The 18,591-nt window shown below is 36.9% G+C and overlaps 1 protein-coding gene across 5 annotated transcripts in view; it reads left to right on the top strand.

Annotated features, from left to right (window-relative positions):
• Positions 1-18,591, top strand: part of Tsc22d1 (TSC22 domain family member 1) — a 115,353-nt gene that overhangs the window by 768 nt on the left and 95,994 nt on the right. For 2 of the 5 annotated variants that reach the window (XM_077795192.1, XM_077795191.1), the window contains exon 2: positions 200-3,294. In XM_077795192.1, coding sequence (XP_077651318.1) covers positions 374-3,294 — 2,921 coding nt within the window. In that variant the 5' untranslated portion in view covers positions 200-373. Of the gene's footprint in view, positions 1-28; positions 3,295-13,779; positions 13,843-18,591 lie in introns of those variants that run through there. The other 3 variants (XM_077795193.1, XM_077795190.1, XM_077795194.1) reach the window with 3 other exon arrangements.

Below are 18,591 nucleotides of genomic sequence, written 5' to 3' on the forward strand. Positions count from 1 at the left end.
TCGCTTTTCTCCCCCCGCCCTCCCCTCCCCTCCCCTCCCCTCCCGGGCTCCCCCTCCCTCCTGCCCCGCACCCACGTGAAGCGGAATATAAAGGGGGGTGTGAGACTAGAGGGGAGAGTGAATGGCGGAGGACTGAAGGGGGCCCCCCTTCGGGTCCCCGGCCGCCCTGTTCACCCTCGTTCATCCTCCCTTCCCGAAGCTCGCCCTCGGAGGCAGGAGCGGCCGGCGCTTTCGGCTGAGGAGGAGGAGGAGAAGGAGGAATCGCGCCCGGAGGAGCGTCAGGTCCCGTTTTCTTCTCCGGCGTTTTGAATACAAAGATTACGGTGCAGAAGGAAATTGCACTCGCCTCCTCCGCCCCCCGGTACCCAACACAATGCACCAGCCGCCTGAGTCCACCGCCGCGGCGGCCGCCGCTGCAGACATTAGTGCTAGGAAGATGGCGCACCCGGCAATGTTCCCTCGAAGGGGCAGCGGTAGTGGCAGCGCCTCTGCTCTCAATGCAGCAGGTACCAGCGTTGGTAGTGCTGCCACCACTTCTGAGGATTTTCCACCTCCGTCGCTGCTCCAGCCGCCGCCTCCTGCAGCATCTTCCACGTCGGGACCACAGCCTCCGCCTCCACAAAGCCTGAACCTCCTTTCTCAGGCTCAGCTGCAGGCACAGCCTCTTGCTCCAGGCGGAACTCAGATGAAAAAGAAAAGTGGCTTCCAGATAACTAGCGTTACTCCAGCTCAGATCTCTGCCAGTATCAGCTCTAACAACAGTATAGCAGAGGACACTGAGAGCTATGACGATCTGGATGAATCGCACACGGAAGATCTCTCTTCTTCCGAAATCCTTGATGTGTCACTTTCCAGGGCTACTGACTTAGGGGAGCCAGAACGCAGCTCCTCAGAAGAGACTCTGAATAACTTCCAGGAAGCTGAGACACCTGGGGCAGTCTCTCCCAACCAGCCCCACCTTCCCCAGCCTCATTTGCCTCACCTTCCACAACAGAATGTTGTGATCAATGGGAATGCTCATCCACACCACCTTCATCACCACCATCATATTCATCATGGGCACCACCTTCACCACGGGCACCATCATCCATCCCATGCTGCTGTGGCCAGTGCATCCATTCCTGGAGGGCCACCCTCAAGCCCAGTGTCCAGAAAACTTTCTACAACTGGAAGCTCTGATGGTGTTATGCCAGTTGCACCAGCTTCTGCTGTATCATCGAGTGGCTCACCTGCATCTGTAATGACTAATATCCGTGCACCAAGTACTACAGGCGGTATAGGTATAAATTCTGTTACTGGCGCTAATACAATGAGTAATGTTAACATTGCTGCTGTGAGTAGTTTCAATCCTAATGTGACAAGCAGCATGCTTGGTAATGCTAATATAAGTACAAGCAGTATTCCTAGTGCTGCTAGTGTAAGTGTTGGGCCTGGTGTTTCCAGTGGTGTTAACGTGAGTATCTTGAGTGGCATGGGCAATGGTACTGTTTCTTCCTCCACTGTTGTTAACAGTGTTCCTAATGCAGCTGCAGGGATGACTGTGGGATTGGCTTCAAGTCAGCAGCAGCAACAACCAACAGTTAACACATCAAGGTTCAGAGTTGTGAAGTTAGATTCCACTTCTGAGCCTTTTAAAAAAGGTAGATGGACTTGCACTGAATTCTATGAAAAAGAAAATGCTGTACCTGCTACAGAAGGTGTGGTGGTAAATAAAGTGGTGGAGACTGTAAAACAAAACCCGACAGAAGTGACTTCTGAGAGGGAGAGCACTAGTGGGAGTTCAGTGAGCAGTAGTGTCAGCACACTGAGTCACTATACAGAGAGTGTGGGCAGTGGAGAGATGGGAGCCCCTGCTGCGGTGGTGCAGCAGCAGCAGCAGCAACAACAACAACCACCACCACCACCACCACAACCAGCTCTTCAAGGTGTGGCCCTCCAACAGATGGATTTCAGTAGCACTGGTCCACAGAGTATTTCAGCAGTCAGTATACCACAGAGTATTTCTCAGTCACAGATGTCACAAGTACAGTTACAGTCTCAAGAACTGAGCTATCAACAAAAGCAGGGTCTTCAACCAGTACCTCTGCAAGCCACTATCAATGCTGCAACTGGTATCCAGCCATCATCTGTAAATGTGGTTGGTGTAACTTCAGCTTTAGGTCAGCAGCCTTCCATTTCCAGTTTGGCTCAACCCCAACTGCCATATTCTCAGACGGCTCCTCCAGTGCAAACTCCCCTTCCAGGGGCACCACCCCAACAGTTACAGTATGGACAACAACAACCAATGGTTTCTACGCAAATGGCCCCAGGCCATGTTCAATCAGTGACTCAAAATCCTACTCCAGAATATGTACAGCAGCAGCCAGTTCTTCAAACAGCAATGTCCTCTGGGCAGTCCAGTTCTGCAGGAGTGGGAACAGGAGCAGCAGTGATTCCTGTGGCTCAGCCCCAGGGTATCCAACTGCCAGTCCAGTCCACAGCAGTCCAAGCACAACCTGCAGGGGCATCTGGCCAGCCTGTTGGCCAGGCTCAAACAGCAGTGTCTGCTGTACCTACTGGCACTCAAATTGCAAATATTGGTCAACAGGCAAACATACCTACTGCAGTGCAGCAGCCCTCTACCCAGGTTACACCTTCAGTTATTCAGCAAGGTGCTCCTCCATCTTCACAAGTAGTTCCACCTGCTCAAACTGGGATTATTCATCAGGGAGTTCAAACTAGTGCTTCAAGCCTTCCTCAACAATTGGTTATTGCACCCCAGAGTACCTTGTTAACTGTGCCTCCTCAGCCACAAGGAGTAGAACCAATAGCTCAAGGAGTGGTTTCACAGCAGTTGCCCGCAGTTGGTCCTTTGCCCTCTGCTAGTAGTATTTCTGTTACAAATCAGGTTAGTTCAACTGGTCTTTCTGGAATGCCTTCTGCCCCAACAAACTTGGTTCCATCACAGAATATAGCACAAGTCCCTGCTACCCAAAATGGTAATTTGGTTCAAAGTGTTAGTCAACCTCCCTTGATAGCAACTAATATAAATTTGCCTTTGGCACCACAGATACCACTAAGTTCTACTCAGTTCTCTACACAATCATTAGCTCAGGCAATTGGAAGCCAAATCGAAGATGCCAGGCGCACAGCGGAGCCCTCCTTAGTTGGCTTACCTCAGACTATCAGTGGTGACAGTGGGGGAGTGTCAGCAGTTTCAGATGGGAGTAGCAGCAGCCTAGCAGCCTCTGCTTCTCTTTTCCCGTTGAAGGTGCTACCGCTGACGACACCCCTGGTGGATGGCGAGGACGAGAGGTAAGATGCCATATTTCTGCAGATGTTCAACAAACTCGAAATTAATCTATTTGGTAGAAATATGTATGCACAAAATTAATGTAATGTGTTATATTGTTTTCAGTTTGGGTGAAAATGCATACTCATGGTAAGTTTTATAGAGCAGGAGTGTTATGGAATGATTTCAGAGTGGATAGGAAATAGTAATATATAAATAAAATTCGTCAGAATAGTTAGGTTGAGCATGTATTCACATTAAAAATAGATTTTGGCACCAAGTGGTTTTTATTATTTATAAAATGCTTTTTAGAAGATTAATTAGGAAAAAAAGGCTAAATTCTGTTAACCCACATAATTATTCTTTTGAGTCACTAAAATCCTTGTGATCATCTCTTTGGTGTTACCACATTTGTTCTCCCTTACTAGGCAGCCCTTTTTCAGTTCCACAGTGTGAATCTTAGACTGTGAAAGATACTGTTACCTGCTTTTCCTAGTCAGACACTGTAGGAAAGATGACCTAATCTGGGTTATATAGATTGCCCACATACTGTAATTGACCAGCTTTTGTAAACTTAATGGTCACTTTATCAGAACAGAAAAGTAATGGGAATCTTAAGTGTTTTTTTGGAGGAGGAAGGCATACACTCTCAAAATAACTCAATTTATCTTTTATGATAGTATGCTGTACATTTTTCCTTTTGCAAGTAGATCAAGGTGGTAGCCATTTTAAAGAATAAGTCTTGCAGGATTGAATTTATACAGACATGAAAATAAGATGTTCTTATCCACCTGTTCCATTACCAAAAATTAAAATGCACAAAACCTAAAATACATTATTAAACCAGCATTTTTTGATTAGATTAGAAATAATGTGCTAGTAACACATAATAAAATTTTATCTGAAGCTCACTGGCTGGAAAATTCATGAAGTCTTTCATATTTCTACAGTGCTTTAAGACCTACTTGTTTTTTTTTTTTTTTTTTTTTAAGGAATGTTCTTTTCACAAATATGTCAGTCTGTGACTAACCTTGATCCAAATATCATAAGAGTTATGAAAAGACTATTTATTTTCACTGGAATTTTGAGTAAGCATGCAAGATATTTAATTATTTTAGTATTAGTTGGAGGGTTTTGAGATTGCAATTCCATCAAACCAGTCGAAGCATTTATATTTCTATACATTTATTTGTGGGGTTCACTTTGGGACAGTCAAGCAATTAATTTAAGAAAAAGAAAAAAAAAGGCCCAATGTTTGAGGTTTTCTTTTTTTAGTTGTTTAAAAAAGTTGTAAAGACATGCTTAATTGAAACAAATTAAAATTCTTGAAAGATAAAATTTTTTTTTCTAATAGTCATATAATTAAAATCTTGTTATTAACCAAATGTATTCTGCATCTTTGTACTTTAAAAGATAGGTATTTCCTTAATAGTTCTCTTATAGTTATTGTTTAATCTTCAGTTTTATCTTTATCATTCTGATTCTCATCATAATTTTAATTTAAAGATTTACCCCAATTATAAAAAGGACGTGATCTAGGCGAAGTGCCTATAGAAACAGGTATTTTGTATACATGCTAAAGTTAGAGAAATGAAAGACAACCACACATTATGATTTCAGACCTGTTATAATTTTGTTAATTCCCCCTTTGTGATCTCCTGCCTTGACTTTCTTGTCTTTCCCTACTGTTCATAGGGCAATGATAGGGATTTCCAAAACCTGATGTTCCACAACAAGTCAAAGGATGCTGCTTTAAACTAGTTTTCCCCCACCTCTGGGGATACAGTCCTGGTTTAAAATATGAGCACAAAATTATTTGCTAGATGTTAACTGAGATATAGATTAATTAGGGACATATTATGTAAAAAAGTTTGGAATAGTAGAAAGAGACAAGAAGAAATGTGATGAAATATTGGCCTAAAGTAACAAGTTGTTTTCAGAATGTACTCATTTTGAATTTACTATGTATTTGAACTTTTGTTAGTTTATCTAAGTTGAGTCATCAAAACTGGAAAACTTGTTTCAAAGATACGCTTCAAATTTTATAAAATCAGTGTTTCACCTTTAAAAACCTATAAGGTCAGACAGGATTTTATAAAAGTGTGTGTGTGTGTATGTGTGTATGTGTATGCATATGCCTTTTTTATTATGTCATTCCAGATAATTTTTTTATTGCTATAGTTTGGAAAAACATGTGTTATTTTATTTAAATTTGCCCTGGGAAGAGGATTTGTGTCACTTGCGTGTTTTAGCTTTGTCACCTTTAGTCAGTCATGGGAAAAAGGGTACATTATCATTTTAGTATTATAGTGCTAATTATAAATTTTTGGTAGTAGAACAAATGAGAGCGATTATTCTCTAATCATCTTTTGTAATAATACCCTAACATTTAGATGTTAAAATGTTCAGTAGACATGTGGAAAGTGTTTTTAGTTGGCTACTGTAAGATTTTAGAAAAAAATCAATCAAGGCATTAAGATTATGTATCTTTCTTTCAAAACATCTTTCTTTTTTTTTTTGTACTGGGGATTGAATGCAGGGTCATTCTACCACTGAACTATATCCCTGTCCCTTTTTATTTTTTATTTTGAGACAGGATCTCACTAAGTTGTTGAGGCTGGCCTCAGACTTGGGATCCTCCTGCCTCAGACTCCCCAAGTCACTGGGATTACACGCTTGTACGAATGCCTGATCTTCAAAAAGTCACTCTCATTGCAAAGATCTTGACCTCTCTTAGCTTTTAATGTGAACCATTCTCTTTACAAGAATGGGAAAATGTAGTTATTTCGCTCTGATATATAGTATTTTGTGTTTTGTGATTTGTTATATAGCCTCTTATGTGAAATTGATCAAACTACTGTTCACCCTTCAAGATTCAACTCAGATATTTTCTCTGAAGGATTCTTTCCCCAGGAGATGTTGTTTCCTTAGCACTCTTTAATGTTCCTCTATTTAAGCCCTGTATACATTGGATTATAATTGTTTACCAGTCTTTCCCATAAGAGTAGTTCCTTAAGGGCAGGTACTAAATATTTCTTGAACAAATTAATGAGCAGACCTTTCTCTGCTTTTCCAATTGTGATATAAAGTTTATATTGTCATTTTAAGCACACTGTTAGAGATGTAGGTGCATAATAATTTATGCAGAATGGATTAAAATAAATAAAATGACTCCCTAACTTCTTCATTGTTCCTTGAGGTGAATTGATGTATATTTTCTAAATACAGTACTCAATTTATAGTAGGTCTTCAAATATTTATTAAAAAGGAATGAATCTTTTCTTACCTATAATATGTATTTTGCCTACATAGCATCAGTTAAAACCCTTTGTTTAAAGTTTTTTTAAAAGATATATATGTGCAGTTGAAACAAATAGTTTTTACGTGGTTATCCGAAATAAATGAAAGAGCTTCTGCTCGCTTACTTCCCCAATTTCCTGTCCTAGAAGCACTTTTACCTCTTTTAGTTTACTGTGATATTACCTTCTACTCTCTAATATGCTTGTTTAGTAGATACGCAACATAGCTTGATGGTTAGGAGCATAGAGACTCCAGAATTAGACCTTCTAGGTTTGATCCTTCCCCTGTCATTGACTAGTTTTATATAACTTTGGGTCTCTTAAACTCTGTGTGCCTCAGTTTTCTCATTTTGTGAAGTAGTATGTCTCACAGAGTTGTTATAAGAATTAAATGAATTTGGAAAACCCTTAGAATTTTTTCTGACTTTCAATGACCTAAATGAGTGTCTGTTAAATTAAATACTCCTTGCTTTGCTTTTGACTTTCTTACTTCTTGGATAGAAAATGAAGATACGCCCAGTTGGTAATTCTTCTTATAAATGCTGCTTCCTTCCAATATTATATCACTCTTGATTATTCAATATTCTTTTAAAGGTAACTACTTTTCTTATCCAGAAAATGTCCTGTGGTTGCTTCCCTCTTCCTACCCTATCCCCACGTATGTAGAATGTGGAAATGTTAGGGAGTTCTCCCCTCCTGAGTTTATATTTATCAGTATAATCTGTTTTCTCCAAGTTGCCCCACTCCTCCACTTTTGTATGATTTGGGCTCTACTTTGCTTCCTCAAACATCTGGTAATTCTTGGTGTGTGCAAGTGCTTAAGTGTAAGAGGACTAGAGAGGTGATGAGAAATTTTCCATGCTGCTTGTAAACTGCAGTGAAGTGGCTGGAGGCAACTGCCTCCCCCCCCCCCATTTAGTTTTTCTCTATATTTATCACTAATTCTACATTTTATTAGATGTCTTAATGTCAACATCAGGTATTGTTACCAATTTCATCTTCCTGAGGAAGTCTTTCTCATAACCTCCATTCTGGACTGATTGTTTTCTAGGCTTGGTATACAAGTATTGTAGGATTCCCTTCACTTTCTCCTGTGTTTGATTGCTGTTCTCCAGTGACCAGTGTTGTCTTCATTCTTTTACTTGATGTTTTAAAATGGCTTCTGTATACTCCGACACTTGTTTAGTTCTTTGGTTAGGTAAAGAATACTAGGTGGGAAAATTATCTTATAGTTTTGTACTGTTGCTTTCTAACATCCAAACTGCTTTTGAGAAACCTAAAGCCATTTTTATTTCTCATCTATTGTATGTGACCTGTGTGTTTTCCTTTTTCCATTTTTCCCCCTCTATCCTCATTTAACAAATTTGTGAAAACTCTTAAGACTTTGTTTCTGTTCAGAAATTTTACCATGTGGGTCTTTCATGGGTCTATGTTCATTTGTGTGGTGCTGCTGAGTATTTGATACGTGTTTTTTCAGTATGGAAACATCTTTTAGTTCTGGGACTTTTTCTTGATGAGATTTGTTGATTACTTTCCATTTTTCTTCCATTTTCTTAAACTTATTCAGTGGGCCTTCTTGACTGGTCTTCAAATTTTCTGTCTTGCTCTATTTCTATTGAGTTCTCATTTTTCTTATTATATATTTAATTTCCAAGAGCTTTTTTGTTGTTGTTGGTATTTGTTTATTTTTGTGTATTGTTCTGGTTTGATAAGGATAGTAACTTTTTCTTAGCTCTCTGAGTATATAAATATTAGTGCTCTTTTTGTTTTGTTTTTAGTTTTCTGTGTGGTCTGTTTTCTCCAGAGTTTGTTTTTCTTTTTTACTTTGATCTTTATCTTTGGATAGCTGGTAACTGTGTGTAAGAGTAAAGAATTAAAATACTGGTTGGAAATTCTTAGGCTTAGTGAGGCTTGTCAATTGTTGGTTTCACTCTATGGTAACCTGGCTGGGCCATTTGAGGGATTCCTGATATCATGCATGTATTTCCTCCTAATTGATTAGATGGTTGTAAGAAGACTTTCCTGATCTTGCCTGGAAATGAAGGCCTGTCTTCAAGCATTTTTGGTGGTAGTGGAGGGAGGGGTTTAAGGAGAAATGGAGTAAAAATTCTTAGGGAGTCTTAGCATCGCAAAATACATTTCTTCACTTAACCTTGTTTTCAGTATATTCTCCTACCTTTGCCAGGCTTTCTTGGTCTTGAGATCTTGTGTTTTATTTTCTTTAGACAACATACTTTGGGTTTTTTGTTTGTTTGTTTGTTTTGAGTTGGGAGAAAAAGTTGCTATCTGTGGGGTTGGTTACAATCTTCCTTATTTTAGGACCCTTTCCCCTACCCACATCCTGTTTCCTATGAATGTGGTACTGCTAATTCCTGAGCCTTTGGGGGATTTTGCAGTATAAATTGGGTTTGTTCTTGGTTTTCTCCACTGTTTGCTGAAGATTTCATTTTCTAGTGTTTGCTAAGTCATTTGTCACTCAACCATCTGTTTTCCAGCTTCTAAATTTTTGTTGCTCTTGTTCCCCACCCCTTTAAAAACTCCTTTTCTGTTTTAGTTGAGCTTTTTGGGGAAACGGTGGGAAAAACAAAAAAAGGAGATGTATGTTTACTATTGTTACACATCTGTTTCAGTGGTAGAATGTTGTGCTATTAAATGTAAATAATGATCTAATCTTAATAAAGCTATTGTACTAACATGTGATCTATAATGAGTAATATACATGAATTTTAACAGTGGAATTGCTTAGCTAAAACCATCATTAATAAGGATAGTGCATAACTCAGTATTCTATTCATAGATGATTAACAATGTTAGATTCAGTAAATGTTACACTGAAACACTCAGCCTTGTAAATTAAGTTTTTTTTTTTCTTATTTTACTAGTGAATAATGAAATTTACTGAGTGTATTAGAGAGGCCAAGTGAGTTGTCTGAGGTTGAATATATACCAATAAAGCTGAGCTAAGGTTCAAAGCCATCTTTCCAATTCAGAATTTAGTGCCATTTCTACTACTACTAATAAAGCCAGCAAGAAGGCTGTTGACCATAAATAATATTAGAGTGGTTGAACTTGAAAAAAAGAGCAGGCTTGATTGCTTTAATATAAATGATGGAGTTGTCATGGGACATTGTTTTCCTATAAACCCTTGTTCAGAAAAAAAAGTGGGTGGGTAAAGTTATCACAGTGGAGTGCCTGCAGCAGGCAGTCAGATGTCAAGTTAATTTGGACATGTTATTTTGAAATTTGTATGAAAATTGTCCTTTTAGGAAAATCATTTAAATTTTCTAGTAATGTAAAATTCATTGTTTTTAAACATCGGCTTCAGACTCTCAAAACAAGTAGATGTTGTTTATTGTTTAGAAAGTTTAAAAATATGAAACTACAAAGCATAACCTGTTCTGATGCTGCAGTATCAGAACCCTGGTGGTTGGTTTTTGCTGTGTTACTGTTGTTAAGCTTGTATATGTCATGGTATAATATGCTTTATGGTTCATTAAAACAGCTATATGAGAGGAAATATTAAAAGCATCTTTACACTATTTGAAAAGGTTAATTTGTACTGAGTTTGAGAGTCTAGATTGAGTGCTTGAATGACTTCCTCCCCACCATTTCTTCTTTACCTCTCTTTTTGACCAAGAATTCTTACTTGATTTTTTTTTTTTAGTAGAGTCATTAGGCATAATTGGCTTTAGTTCCTTCTTGAAAATTCTTTCACTTTCTGTAATAACCTTCTTTGTTTTTTCCCCACCTTTCTGGCCACTTCTCTTTAGTCTCTTTCAGCTTCTTCTGTCTCAGAAACTAATAGTTTCTTTGAATGTCTGAGTCCTCTTCCCATATACTATCTTTTCCCTGTTCCCAAAGCTTTAAAGAGGCTCTTAATACTGTGGACTCCTGAATGCATGCCACTAGTCTAGCCTTTTCTTCTTACCTTTGGATTTACATAGTCATCTATCTTTTAAACATCTCCACATTCTCCTCAGCCTCTCACTCTCAACAGGTAGTAAATTTATCCCTTAATTACCTAACCCATCACGTATTCTGCTTTAGTCTTCATTTCTGTCTCTCCCTCTGTCTTTCCATTTTATTTTGAGGGACTTGTGTTGTTCAGTCTGGCCCCAGCTTGCCTCAGCCTTAGGTGTAGCTGGGATTACAGTCATGTGCTGACACCCTGGGCTAGTTGTCTTTATTTTGAAAATCAGATTTCACTTTAGAAACCCGAGAGTCATTCTTCATAACCTCTTTACATCAACTTCCATAGTCTGACCATTTCTTCAAATTCATCTTGAATTTACCTTTCTTCCATCCCTACTGCCACAACTCTAGTCCGAGGTAACAGTAGCTCTCACTTAAAAGTAATGTGTGCACATATGTATGTAATAGCTTCTTCATCGAGTCGGCTGCATACATTTTGCCTTTTTCTAATATAATTAGATTAGAATTGTTATAGTAATATAGTATGCTGCTGTCAGAATGATAGAATGAAATATATTTTTAATTGGGAGATTGAGCCTAGGGGTGCTTTACCACTGAGCTATCCCCAGTCTTTTTTTTTTCTCTCTCCCACATTTTTGAGAAAGTATCTTGCTAAGTTGCCTAGACTGACCTTGAACTTGTGATGCTTCTGAGTCACTAGTGTAGGTGTGTGCCACCACAGCTGGCTGAAAATGATAGGCGTAGAGTGGAAATCTCTTCCATGTAACTCACTTGCTCAAGTCCCCTTGAAGCTTGCCATTTGTTTCAAGGTAATTACTTTCTATTTCTGTTTATTCCTGTTCTCATATTGTGCCATTTTTCTCCATTCTACAGTCCAGTTGCTCTTGATCTTTTTTCAGAAAGCTGCTCACCTTGCCTCCTCCTAGATCTTTATACATGCTGTTCATTAGCCAGGACATTCCCCTATGCCATCTCCCTTCCATTCCTGTTTAAAGGTTAACTATCAATTTTTGAGAAGACTCAGGATATAGCAATTCAAACTTAGGTTCACATTAAAGGTTCCTTATTCTTTTCCTTTTTAATGCTGTTACTATTTGTAATAGTAATATTTGTAGTTTTTTTTTTTTTTTGCGATATCTGATTATTTTCAGCTTCATGAATTGGGATATTTGCTTTGCTACTACAGGCCCAAAACCTATGCCAGTGCTTAATATATAGTAGATACTCAGCAAAACCTGGATTAATAAAGAAAATAATTGTTACTATTGTCATAAGAAAATCAGGGGAAATATCCAACAAAAAGAAAAGCAAGGGAAACATCCCTTTAAAAAGATTACCCCAATCTTTTGAAAGATAAGTTCTTTATAAATGGTCCTATAATACCATCATTTTCCCCTTTTAATAGAGATGACTGAGAATAAGTTGATTTATTTTTTGCTGTTTGTGAGCCAAAAAAAAAAAGATGCTTAGTTGGATATTTTTAATAAGAATTTTGTTTTATATTTATTTATACTTATGCCGATAAAAATTCTTTAACTTGAATGAAATTAGAAATTCATTTATTTAAAGATTGGAATTAGTAATCTTTCTGCTTTTGACTGTAGCCATTTCACATAATGACTTTTTTCATTACTGTTTATATTTATTAATATATTCTAAATATAATGATTCTTAAATATCTTAAGTACTACCTTGGGAGTCCTTTGATGCAGTTTCAGCTGTTGATAATAAAATTTATTAAAAACATAAATACTTAATCTTGTAAAATGAAACTTAAATCTTTTTTAACAGTTTAGTTAAACATTGAGTAATTGTTTAAATTTTTTGAAATCTGTTTTACTTATGGTCATTTTAGTAACTTAGTAAGTTAGGTATTTTACAAAGGTATCATGAAAAAGGTGATCAGAATTACCACTAAACTTTATTGATTATCTTTGGATACTAAAGTTCACTTTTAAGGTTGGAATAGTTAAAACAGAAGGGAAAATGACATTGTCATGCGGCTATCATCAGGCTAGTTCTGAGAGTCTTGTTTGTGGACATGTTAGGATTAAATCTGGTAGCTTGGTATAAAATAGCTGATTGGGAGGTTTATTATGACTCGATTTTTTTTAAGGATTAATTTTAGATTATGGTGCGTGGTATTGGCCTAATCCATGGAACCATAGAGTGAAGGGTTCCTCTGAACTTCATGTAGTTAAGACAGATGAGATAGCTAGCATTTTGTTTTTCCAGGCTTTCTAGATTGTTTTTGTAATATCAGCTGACTACTTAGATTGAGGAACTTTTGATGTCCTGTGTATATTCCTGTGTATTCTTTTTTGAGTGAATTATAGTTTGATTTATAAAATTGCTGATTGTTGATAAAACTTAATTCTCACCTCATCTAGTTATATGATTCCTTTAAGTCTTTTTGAGTGTATTCACAGGGTAACATAGCATACTGACTAGTTAGGTATGCTTCAGAGGTATAAACATGGTTGAAATACTATCTAGATATATATACATATGTAATTTGCTCTATTACACATGTATATTTTTAGTTCTGATAATAATAACACTAGTTTTGCATGATTTCTCTGGATTGTTTTTTAACAAAACATTTTGAAGTAGATTATGTCCTCTTGAGTCCCAGCAGTCTTGAAGTTATAGGATATTTTTGTTCAAGTTTGATAGAAGAAGAGACTCAGGTTTGTTTATTCAGTCTATAATTAAATGACAAGTTCCTACTAGGTGCTATGTGCTGTTTAACTTATTTGTAGACTAGTAACAATTTAGCAATAGTAAAAGTAGTAGGAATAGTGATAATAAAGAATAAAATGGTCAAAAATCATATTGCTTGCTATTCTCCAAATTGTTCTAAGCATTTACATATATTAACCTATTTAATTTTCAGAGCATCCTTATTGTATCATCATTATCACCATTTTATAGGTGAGGAAACTGAGGATAAAGTGATTAAGTATCTTATTCAAAGTCACATAGCTATTAAGTAGGAGCTGGGATTTAAATCCAAGCATTCTTATTCCGGAGTCTGTGCTCATAATGACTTTGCTCTTTTGTCTCTGTAGCATATGATCAGAACCAGGATGTTCTGTTTCCTTAAGTCAGTTTAAGTGCTTTGGGAAGCACTGGGAACTGAAGTGAACTTAAACTATTCTCTGTTACTAAAAAATGGTAGAATACCCGAGACTGGGTAATTTATAAAGAGAAAGCGGGGGGGGGGGGGGGGGGTTTGGACTCATGGGCCTGAAGTCTGGGAAGTCTAAGATCAACAACTGCATCTGGTGAGGGCCTGGTGCTGCTTCAACTCATGGTGGAAAGCAGAAGGGCAAACAGGTACAAAGGGGTAAAACAGGAGGGGCAGTTTTACTTTGTAACAACCCATTCTTGTGATAACTAATCTAGTACAGAGAGAGTTAACCCAGCCCAGGGAGAAAGGCATTAATCTTTCTTCATGATCTGATCCCATTACTCTTAGAGTTTCTGCTTCTCAACACTGTCACACTGGTCATCAGATTTCAACATGAGTTTTGGAGGGGAAGACCAAATTCAAACTGTAGCATACAGATATTTCTGAAGTCATTATATTCTCAAAATACTTGTTCTTGTAGTTCATAAGGTGATGTTAGGCTTATTTCTATACTCAAGTATATAAGCTCCACAAGATCAATGACCTTACCTGCTATGCAGTATAGCAACTATTTATATATCATTTACATTTTATTAGGTATTACAAATAAGCTAGATATGATTTGGAGTATCCAGGAGGTGTGTGTGGGCTGAATGTAAATACTCAGGTCTTGGTATCTGCAGTAGGGTCCTACAACTCCCGTGGACACTGAGGGAGTACAGCAAACAGATTGTCATTGCCAGTCTCTCCTAGGAAGGGAAAAGGGGAGGTATTATTTCTAACTATCCACTAGGAATTCCTAGGTCTACCACAAAGGAAGTAATGTAGATCTCAAATTATTTGAAATATGGAAGTATTAAATTATCATTAAAATGTGGGTGAATTGATAATTTTATTGATACTTACAGTGCCACAAAACTTTTATTCCTTTCTTCATAAGTGCCATTTTTTCACTTTGTCATTTTAAAAACATAAGGATCTATATGTGCATATCTTAAGTTATGCAGAAAGGCATATACTTTCTAAATTTTATTTTAAAATATTTCTTTTCTTTTTTTTTTTTTAAAGAGAGTGAGAGAGGAGAGAGAGAGAGAGAGAGAGAATTTTTTAATATTTATTTTTTAGTTCTCAGCATCACAACATCTTTGTTGGTATGTGGTGCTGAGGATCGAACCTGGGCCGCACGCATGCCAGGCGAGCGCGCTACTGCTTGAGCCACATCCCCAGCCCATTTTAAAAATATTTCTCTGTTTGTAAGCTCTTTAAATATTTTAAGGAATGACTTGGGATAGAAATTCAATACATGGGAAAAGTACGACAAAGTAGGAAGTGATAAGTTAGGAGAGATACTAGTAGAGCAATATTGGGAGTCAGAGAAGGTTTGGGATCACATGCTTGAGGAGGAGACATTTGAGAGTAAAGTTTGGTAGCACCGAGGATTAGTAAGTTATTGTAGTGAGAAAACAAAAAAGTATAAGGAGTGTTTACAGGAAAGAATATAAGACATCATCTAAGTTAGTGGGAGATGGAATACAAAGTATAAGGCTAACTTTGAAAAGCCTATGTAGTTCTGTGCTAGGTTAACATGCATGTACTTGGTTAACATGCATGAGGCTGTGGGTTCAGTCCCTAGCAGTGGAGAGGAAAGGGAGGGAAAACAAAAGCCTTAGAGGTAAGATTGAGAGGTCTGGACTTTATTATACATGGAATCATGGAATGGAGATTGGTTCCTTTGTTTTGTGCTATGTACTGGCCTGAGCAGTGCTGTGTTTTAGGAAAAATCTAGTTCTATATGGAATGCCTCATTTGCTTCCTTTCTGGAATGGAGAATGGGGTATGAGAAACTCAGTAAATCCTTTTTCCTCAGTCAGTGATGGACATGGAGGCACATTCACTTTGTTGAATCTGAGGTAATGGTTTTGGTGACTTTGGCCTCATTAAGGAAAGTAAAGGGTAAGGAACCAGTTCACAGGAGGTAACGTTGTTCTTATCCAGAGGTTAAATGCTGTTAACCTAATTCGTTGGAGCACAGCTCTGGGAAATAAGGGCCTCAAAAAGTGCTTAAGGGGCTAGGGATGTAGCTTAGTGGTAGATTGTTGGCCTAGCATGTATGAGGTCCTGGGTTCAGTCCCTAGCACTGCAAAAGGAGGAGGAAAATAAAATGGCTTGAAATTGCTGTCTCAAAATAAAGCTGTGTGGAACCTCCTGCTCCTCCCCCCTGCCATTTTTTTGAATAGCATTTCTGATCCTTTTCTGAACTTTCTTTTTTCTTTTTTAACATTTATCTTACATTTGCTAGCTTATCATCTTAGGGATAAAGATGATGGGAGGGAAAAGAAATGGAATTCTGAAGTACTTCAGGTGACATCAGGAAACTAGTAGCATATATAGTCTGATATGAAGTTAGGTGTTAGACACTTTAAGGACACTTCAAAGAGCTGTATGTTATTGAATGTTTACTAGTTGAAAGCTAGATGATGTTTGGTTTGTTCTTTGCAGGATGTATGGATATCAAGAATAAATTTCAATAATGTTAATTACCGAGCCATGGATAAGTATGAAGAAACTGTTTTAGTTGTATTTTCTTCCACAGTAGCATTTAACCATAGATGAATCACTTCACTTGTCTGTATTGTATTCTTCCCATTCTAAATATGACAAATGCTTCACATTTTCCTAGCTTTTAGGGTAGTAAGGTTATTCCATCGGATATTTATAAATGTATATTATAAATAAAAGCTAGATTTCTACCTACAGAAATTACAAAGAATATTTGTAGTAATATTCAATAGTAAAATTAGACATCCCTAATAGATGCTATGATTTAAGTGTTTATTCATTATTCATTGAGCTGAGGTCTTCCTTTGTTCCCCAGGCTGGCCTCAAACTTAACAATATTCCTGGCACAGCTTCCCATGTAGCTGGGATTACATGTGTATGACACTGTACCCAGCTCTAATTTTAAGTAATTATTAACCACGATTTTTATTTTTAGTTAAGTTTCTGATGGATAAATGACCTATTGTTTATTACCTGTTCTGCATAGGATTTTGTAGGTAGTTTCTGATGTAGATACTTTGTTATAATTATTTTCTTTGAAATTGCCATTTTTAGCATATTAAATCAAAAACTATATCAAGGGAAACTGATGTCTCTCATGTTTTTAATCCTTTTTAGGGAACTGGACAAACAACCCAATTTCTTCTAAGGAAGTTTTTATTTATGCTTACATTAATTTTGTTTTCTTGATTGTGTTTTCTATATAATTTTGTTATGGTATTTTTTGAAGCTATTCTTTTTGTTGAGAAAGTAGTCCTATGTTTTAAAGGGAAAAACTGTTGCTTTTTGAAACTGGTGTTCAGCTAACTTCTAAGTTATTGTAGTAAGTAAATTTATTTTAAAAAAATGTGCTGCTTTGTAAGTTATCTTTTTTGCTTGATTATTATAGTGTTCTGCACTGCTCAGATGCTGATAACCCATCTACTGACTCTTTCCTTTTCCTCTTTTCAGGCTTTTTTTGAGATGGGGGAACTATAATTTACCTACATTTTTCTTTTAGAAACAAGCAAGGTGCCATGTTTTTAGTTGTTGCTCTGGTTTTTTGTAAAATCTTGAAATAATGGATTTGGCCGATTCCCAAGTTTTTCATCTTCATTGTGTATTATTTTCTTCCATGGGAATCCATCAAATATCAGTTATTTTCCGAAATAACAGCGGAATGTATATTTGTACAACTGATATATTCTGTTACAAGGAATTTGATCAATTTTGAGGTTCCATGCAGGAAGGGTGGGTCCAGAATGAGAATATGGTAATGAGAATTTATAATATGCCATACTGGTTTTCTACTTTTATCTATTTCCCTGGAACTCACAATAATAAAAACCCATGATATCAAATACTGATTTTTTTAAGGAAAACATTTAATGCTTATTGAAGTTGTATAGTATTTGAATTAGCAACCAGATTGACTCCTTTCTTTTGTAAATTTATACTAAGATTAATAATAAATTCATATGGAACCTGAGAGGCCTAAGAGGGGATGCTTCTAGGATTTCTTTTATAGTTTTAAAGTGAAGTTAAGATGATTTGGTTACATAACTACTAAATGGTGGAGCTGTATTAGTATTTCATTAGGCAGTTTGATTCTTAAGCTTGCACTTTTAACTACCTTTTGTAGATATTCCATGTCCATTGATAAGTAGTCTTTACCCTAAGAGCATGGAGGCATTTGACCCTATAGACTTCAGTAATTCCTTGGGGTGCTATTTTATAGAGTTCTCTGGTGATTGATGTTTCTGGTGATGATTTTTTAATTTCAATTATAATTTGTTTTTTTAGTACATTTTCTAGGCAGTTTATACCCCAGATGGTTAAATTTCCAAATTTATTGTTTAAGTGTAAACTTTAAATTTGGAGAATTTGCTGAAGTAGTATCAAGTTTAAGAAGAATAGATAACTGTAGAGACCCCAGTTTTATGACATGAACTATCAATAAATCAGGTTAGTAGCCTTCTGTTGGTCTCAGTTTTTATCATAAGCTGTCCATACTTAAGACACTTTCTTTAAGCTTGATGTCGTCAAATTACATTAAAATATTTTAAAAAGCAGAAACCTTGGCTGGGGGAAATAGCTCAGTTGGTCAGAGTGCTTGCCTCACATGCATAAGGCCCTGGATTCAATCTCCAGGAAAAAAAAATCCCCCCTCACCCAAAAATCTTTAATTAGTTGAATCATAATAGCACATTTTATGACTCAGATCTTTAATTTTGAGTTGTTACAGCTTATATTCACATCACATGCTTGTTATTGGAACAAGAAAGTGCTAATTTATATGAATGCTTTAATATTCAGTTGAAAAATAGGATTTGCCTTGACTTTTTTGCTCATTATCCTGGAAGGGTAAATTTATTATTTTTTTTTCTCTAAGATAATTGCATCAGGTGTTCTATTCT

The sequence above is a fragment of the Urocitellus parryii genome, chromosome 2 (genome assembly GCF_045843805.1).
Source record: "Urocitellus parryii isolate mUroPar1 chromosome 2, mUroPar1.hap1, whole genome shotgun sequence".
NCBI classification, from domain to species: domain Eukaryota; kingdom Metazoa; phylum Chordata; class Mammalia; order Rodentia; family Sciuridae; genus Urocitellus; species Urocitellus parryii.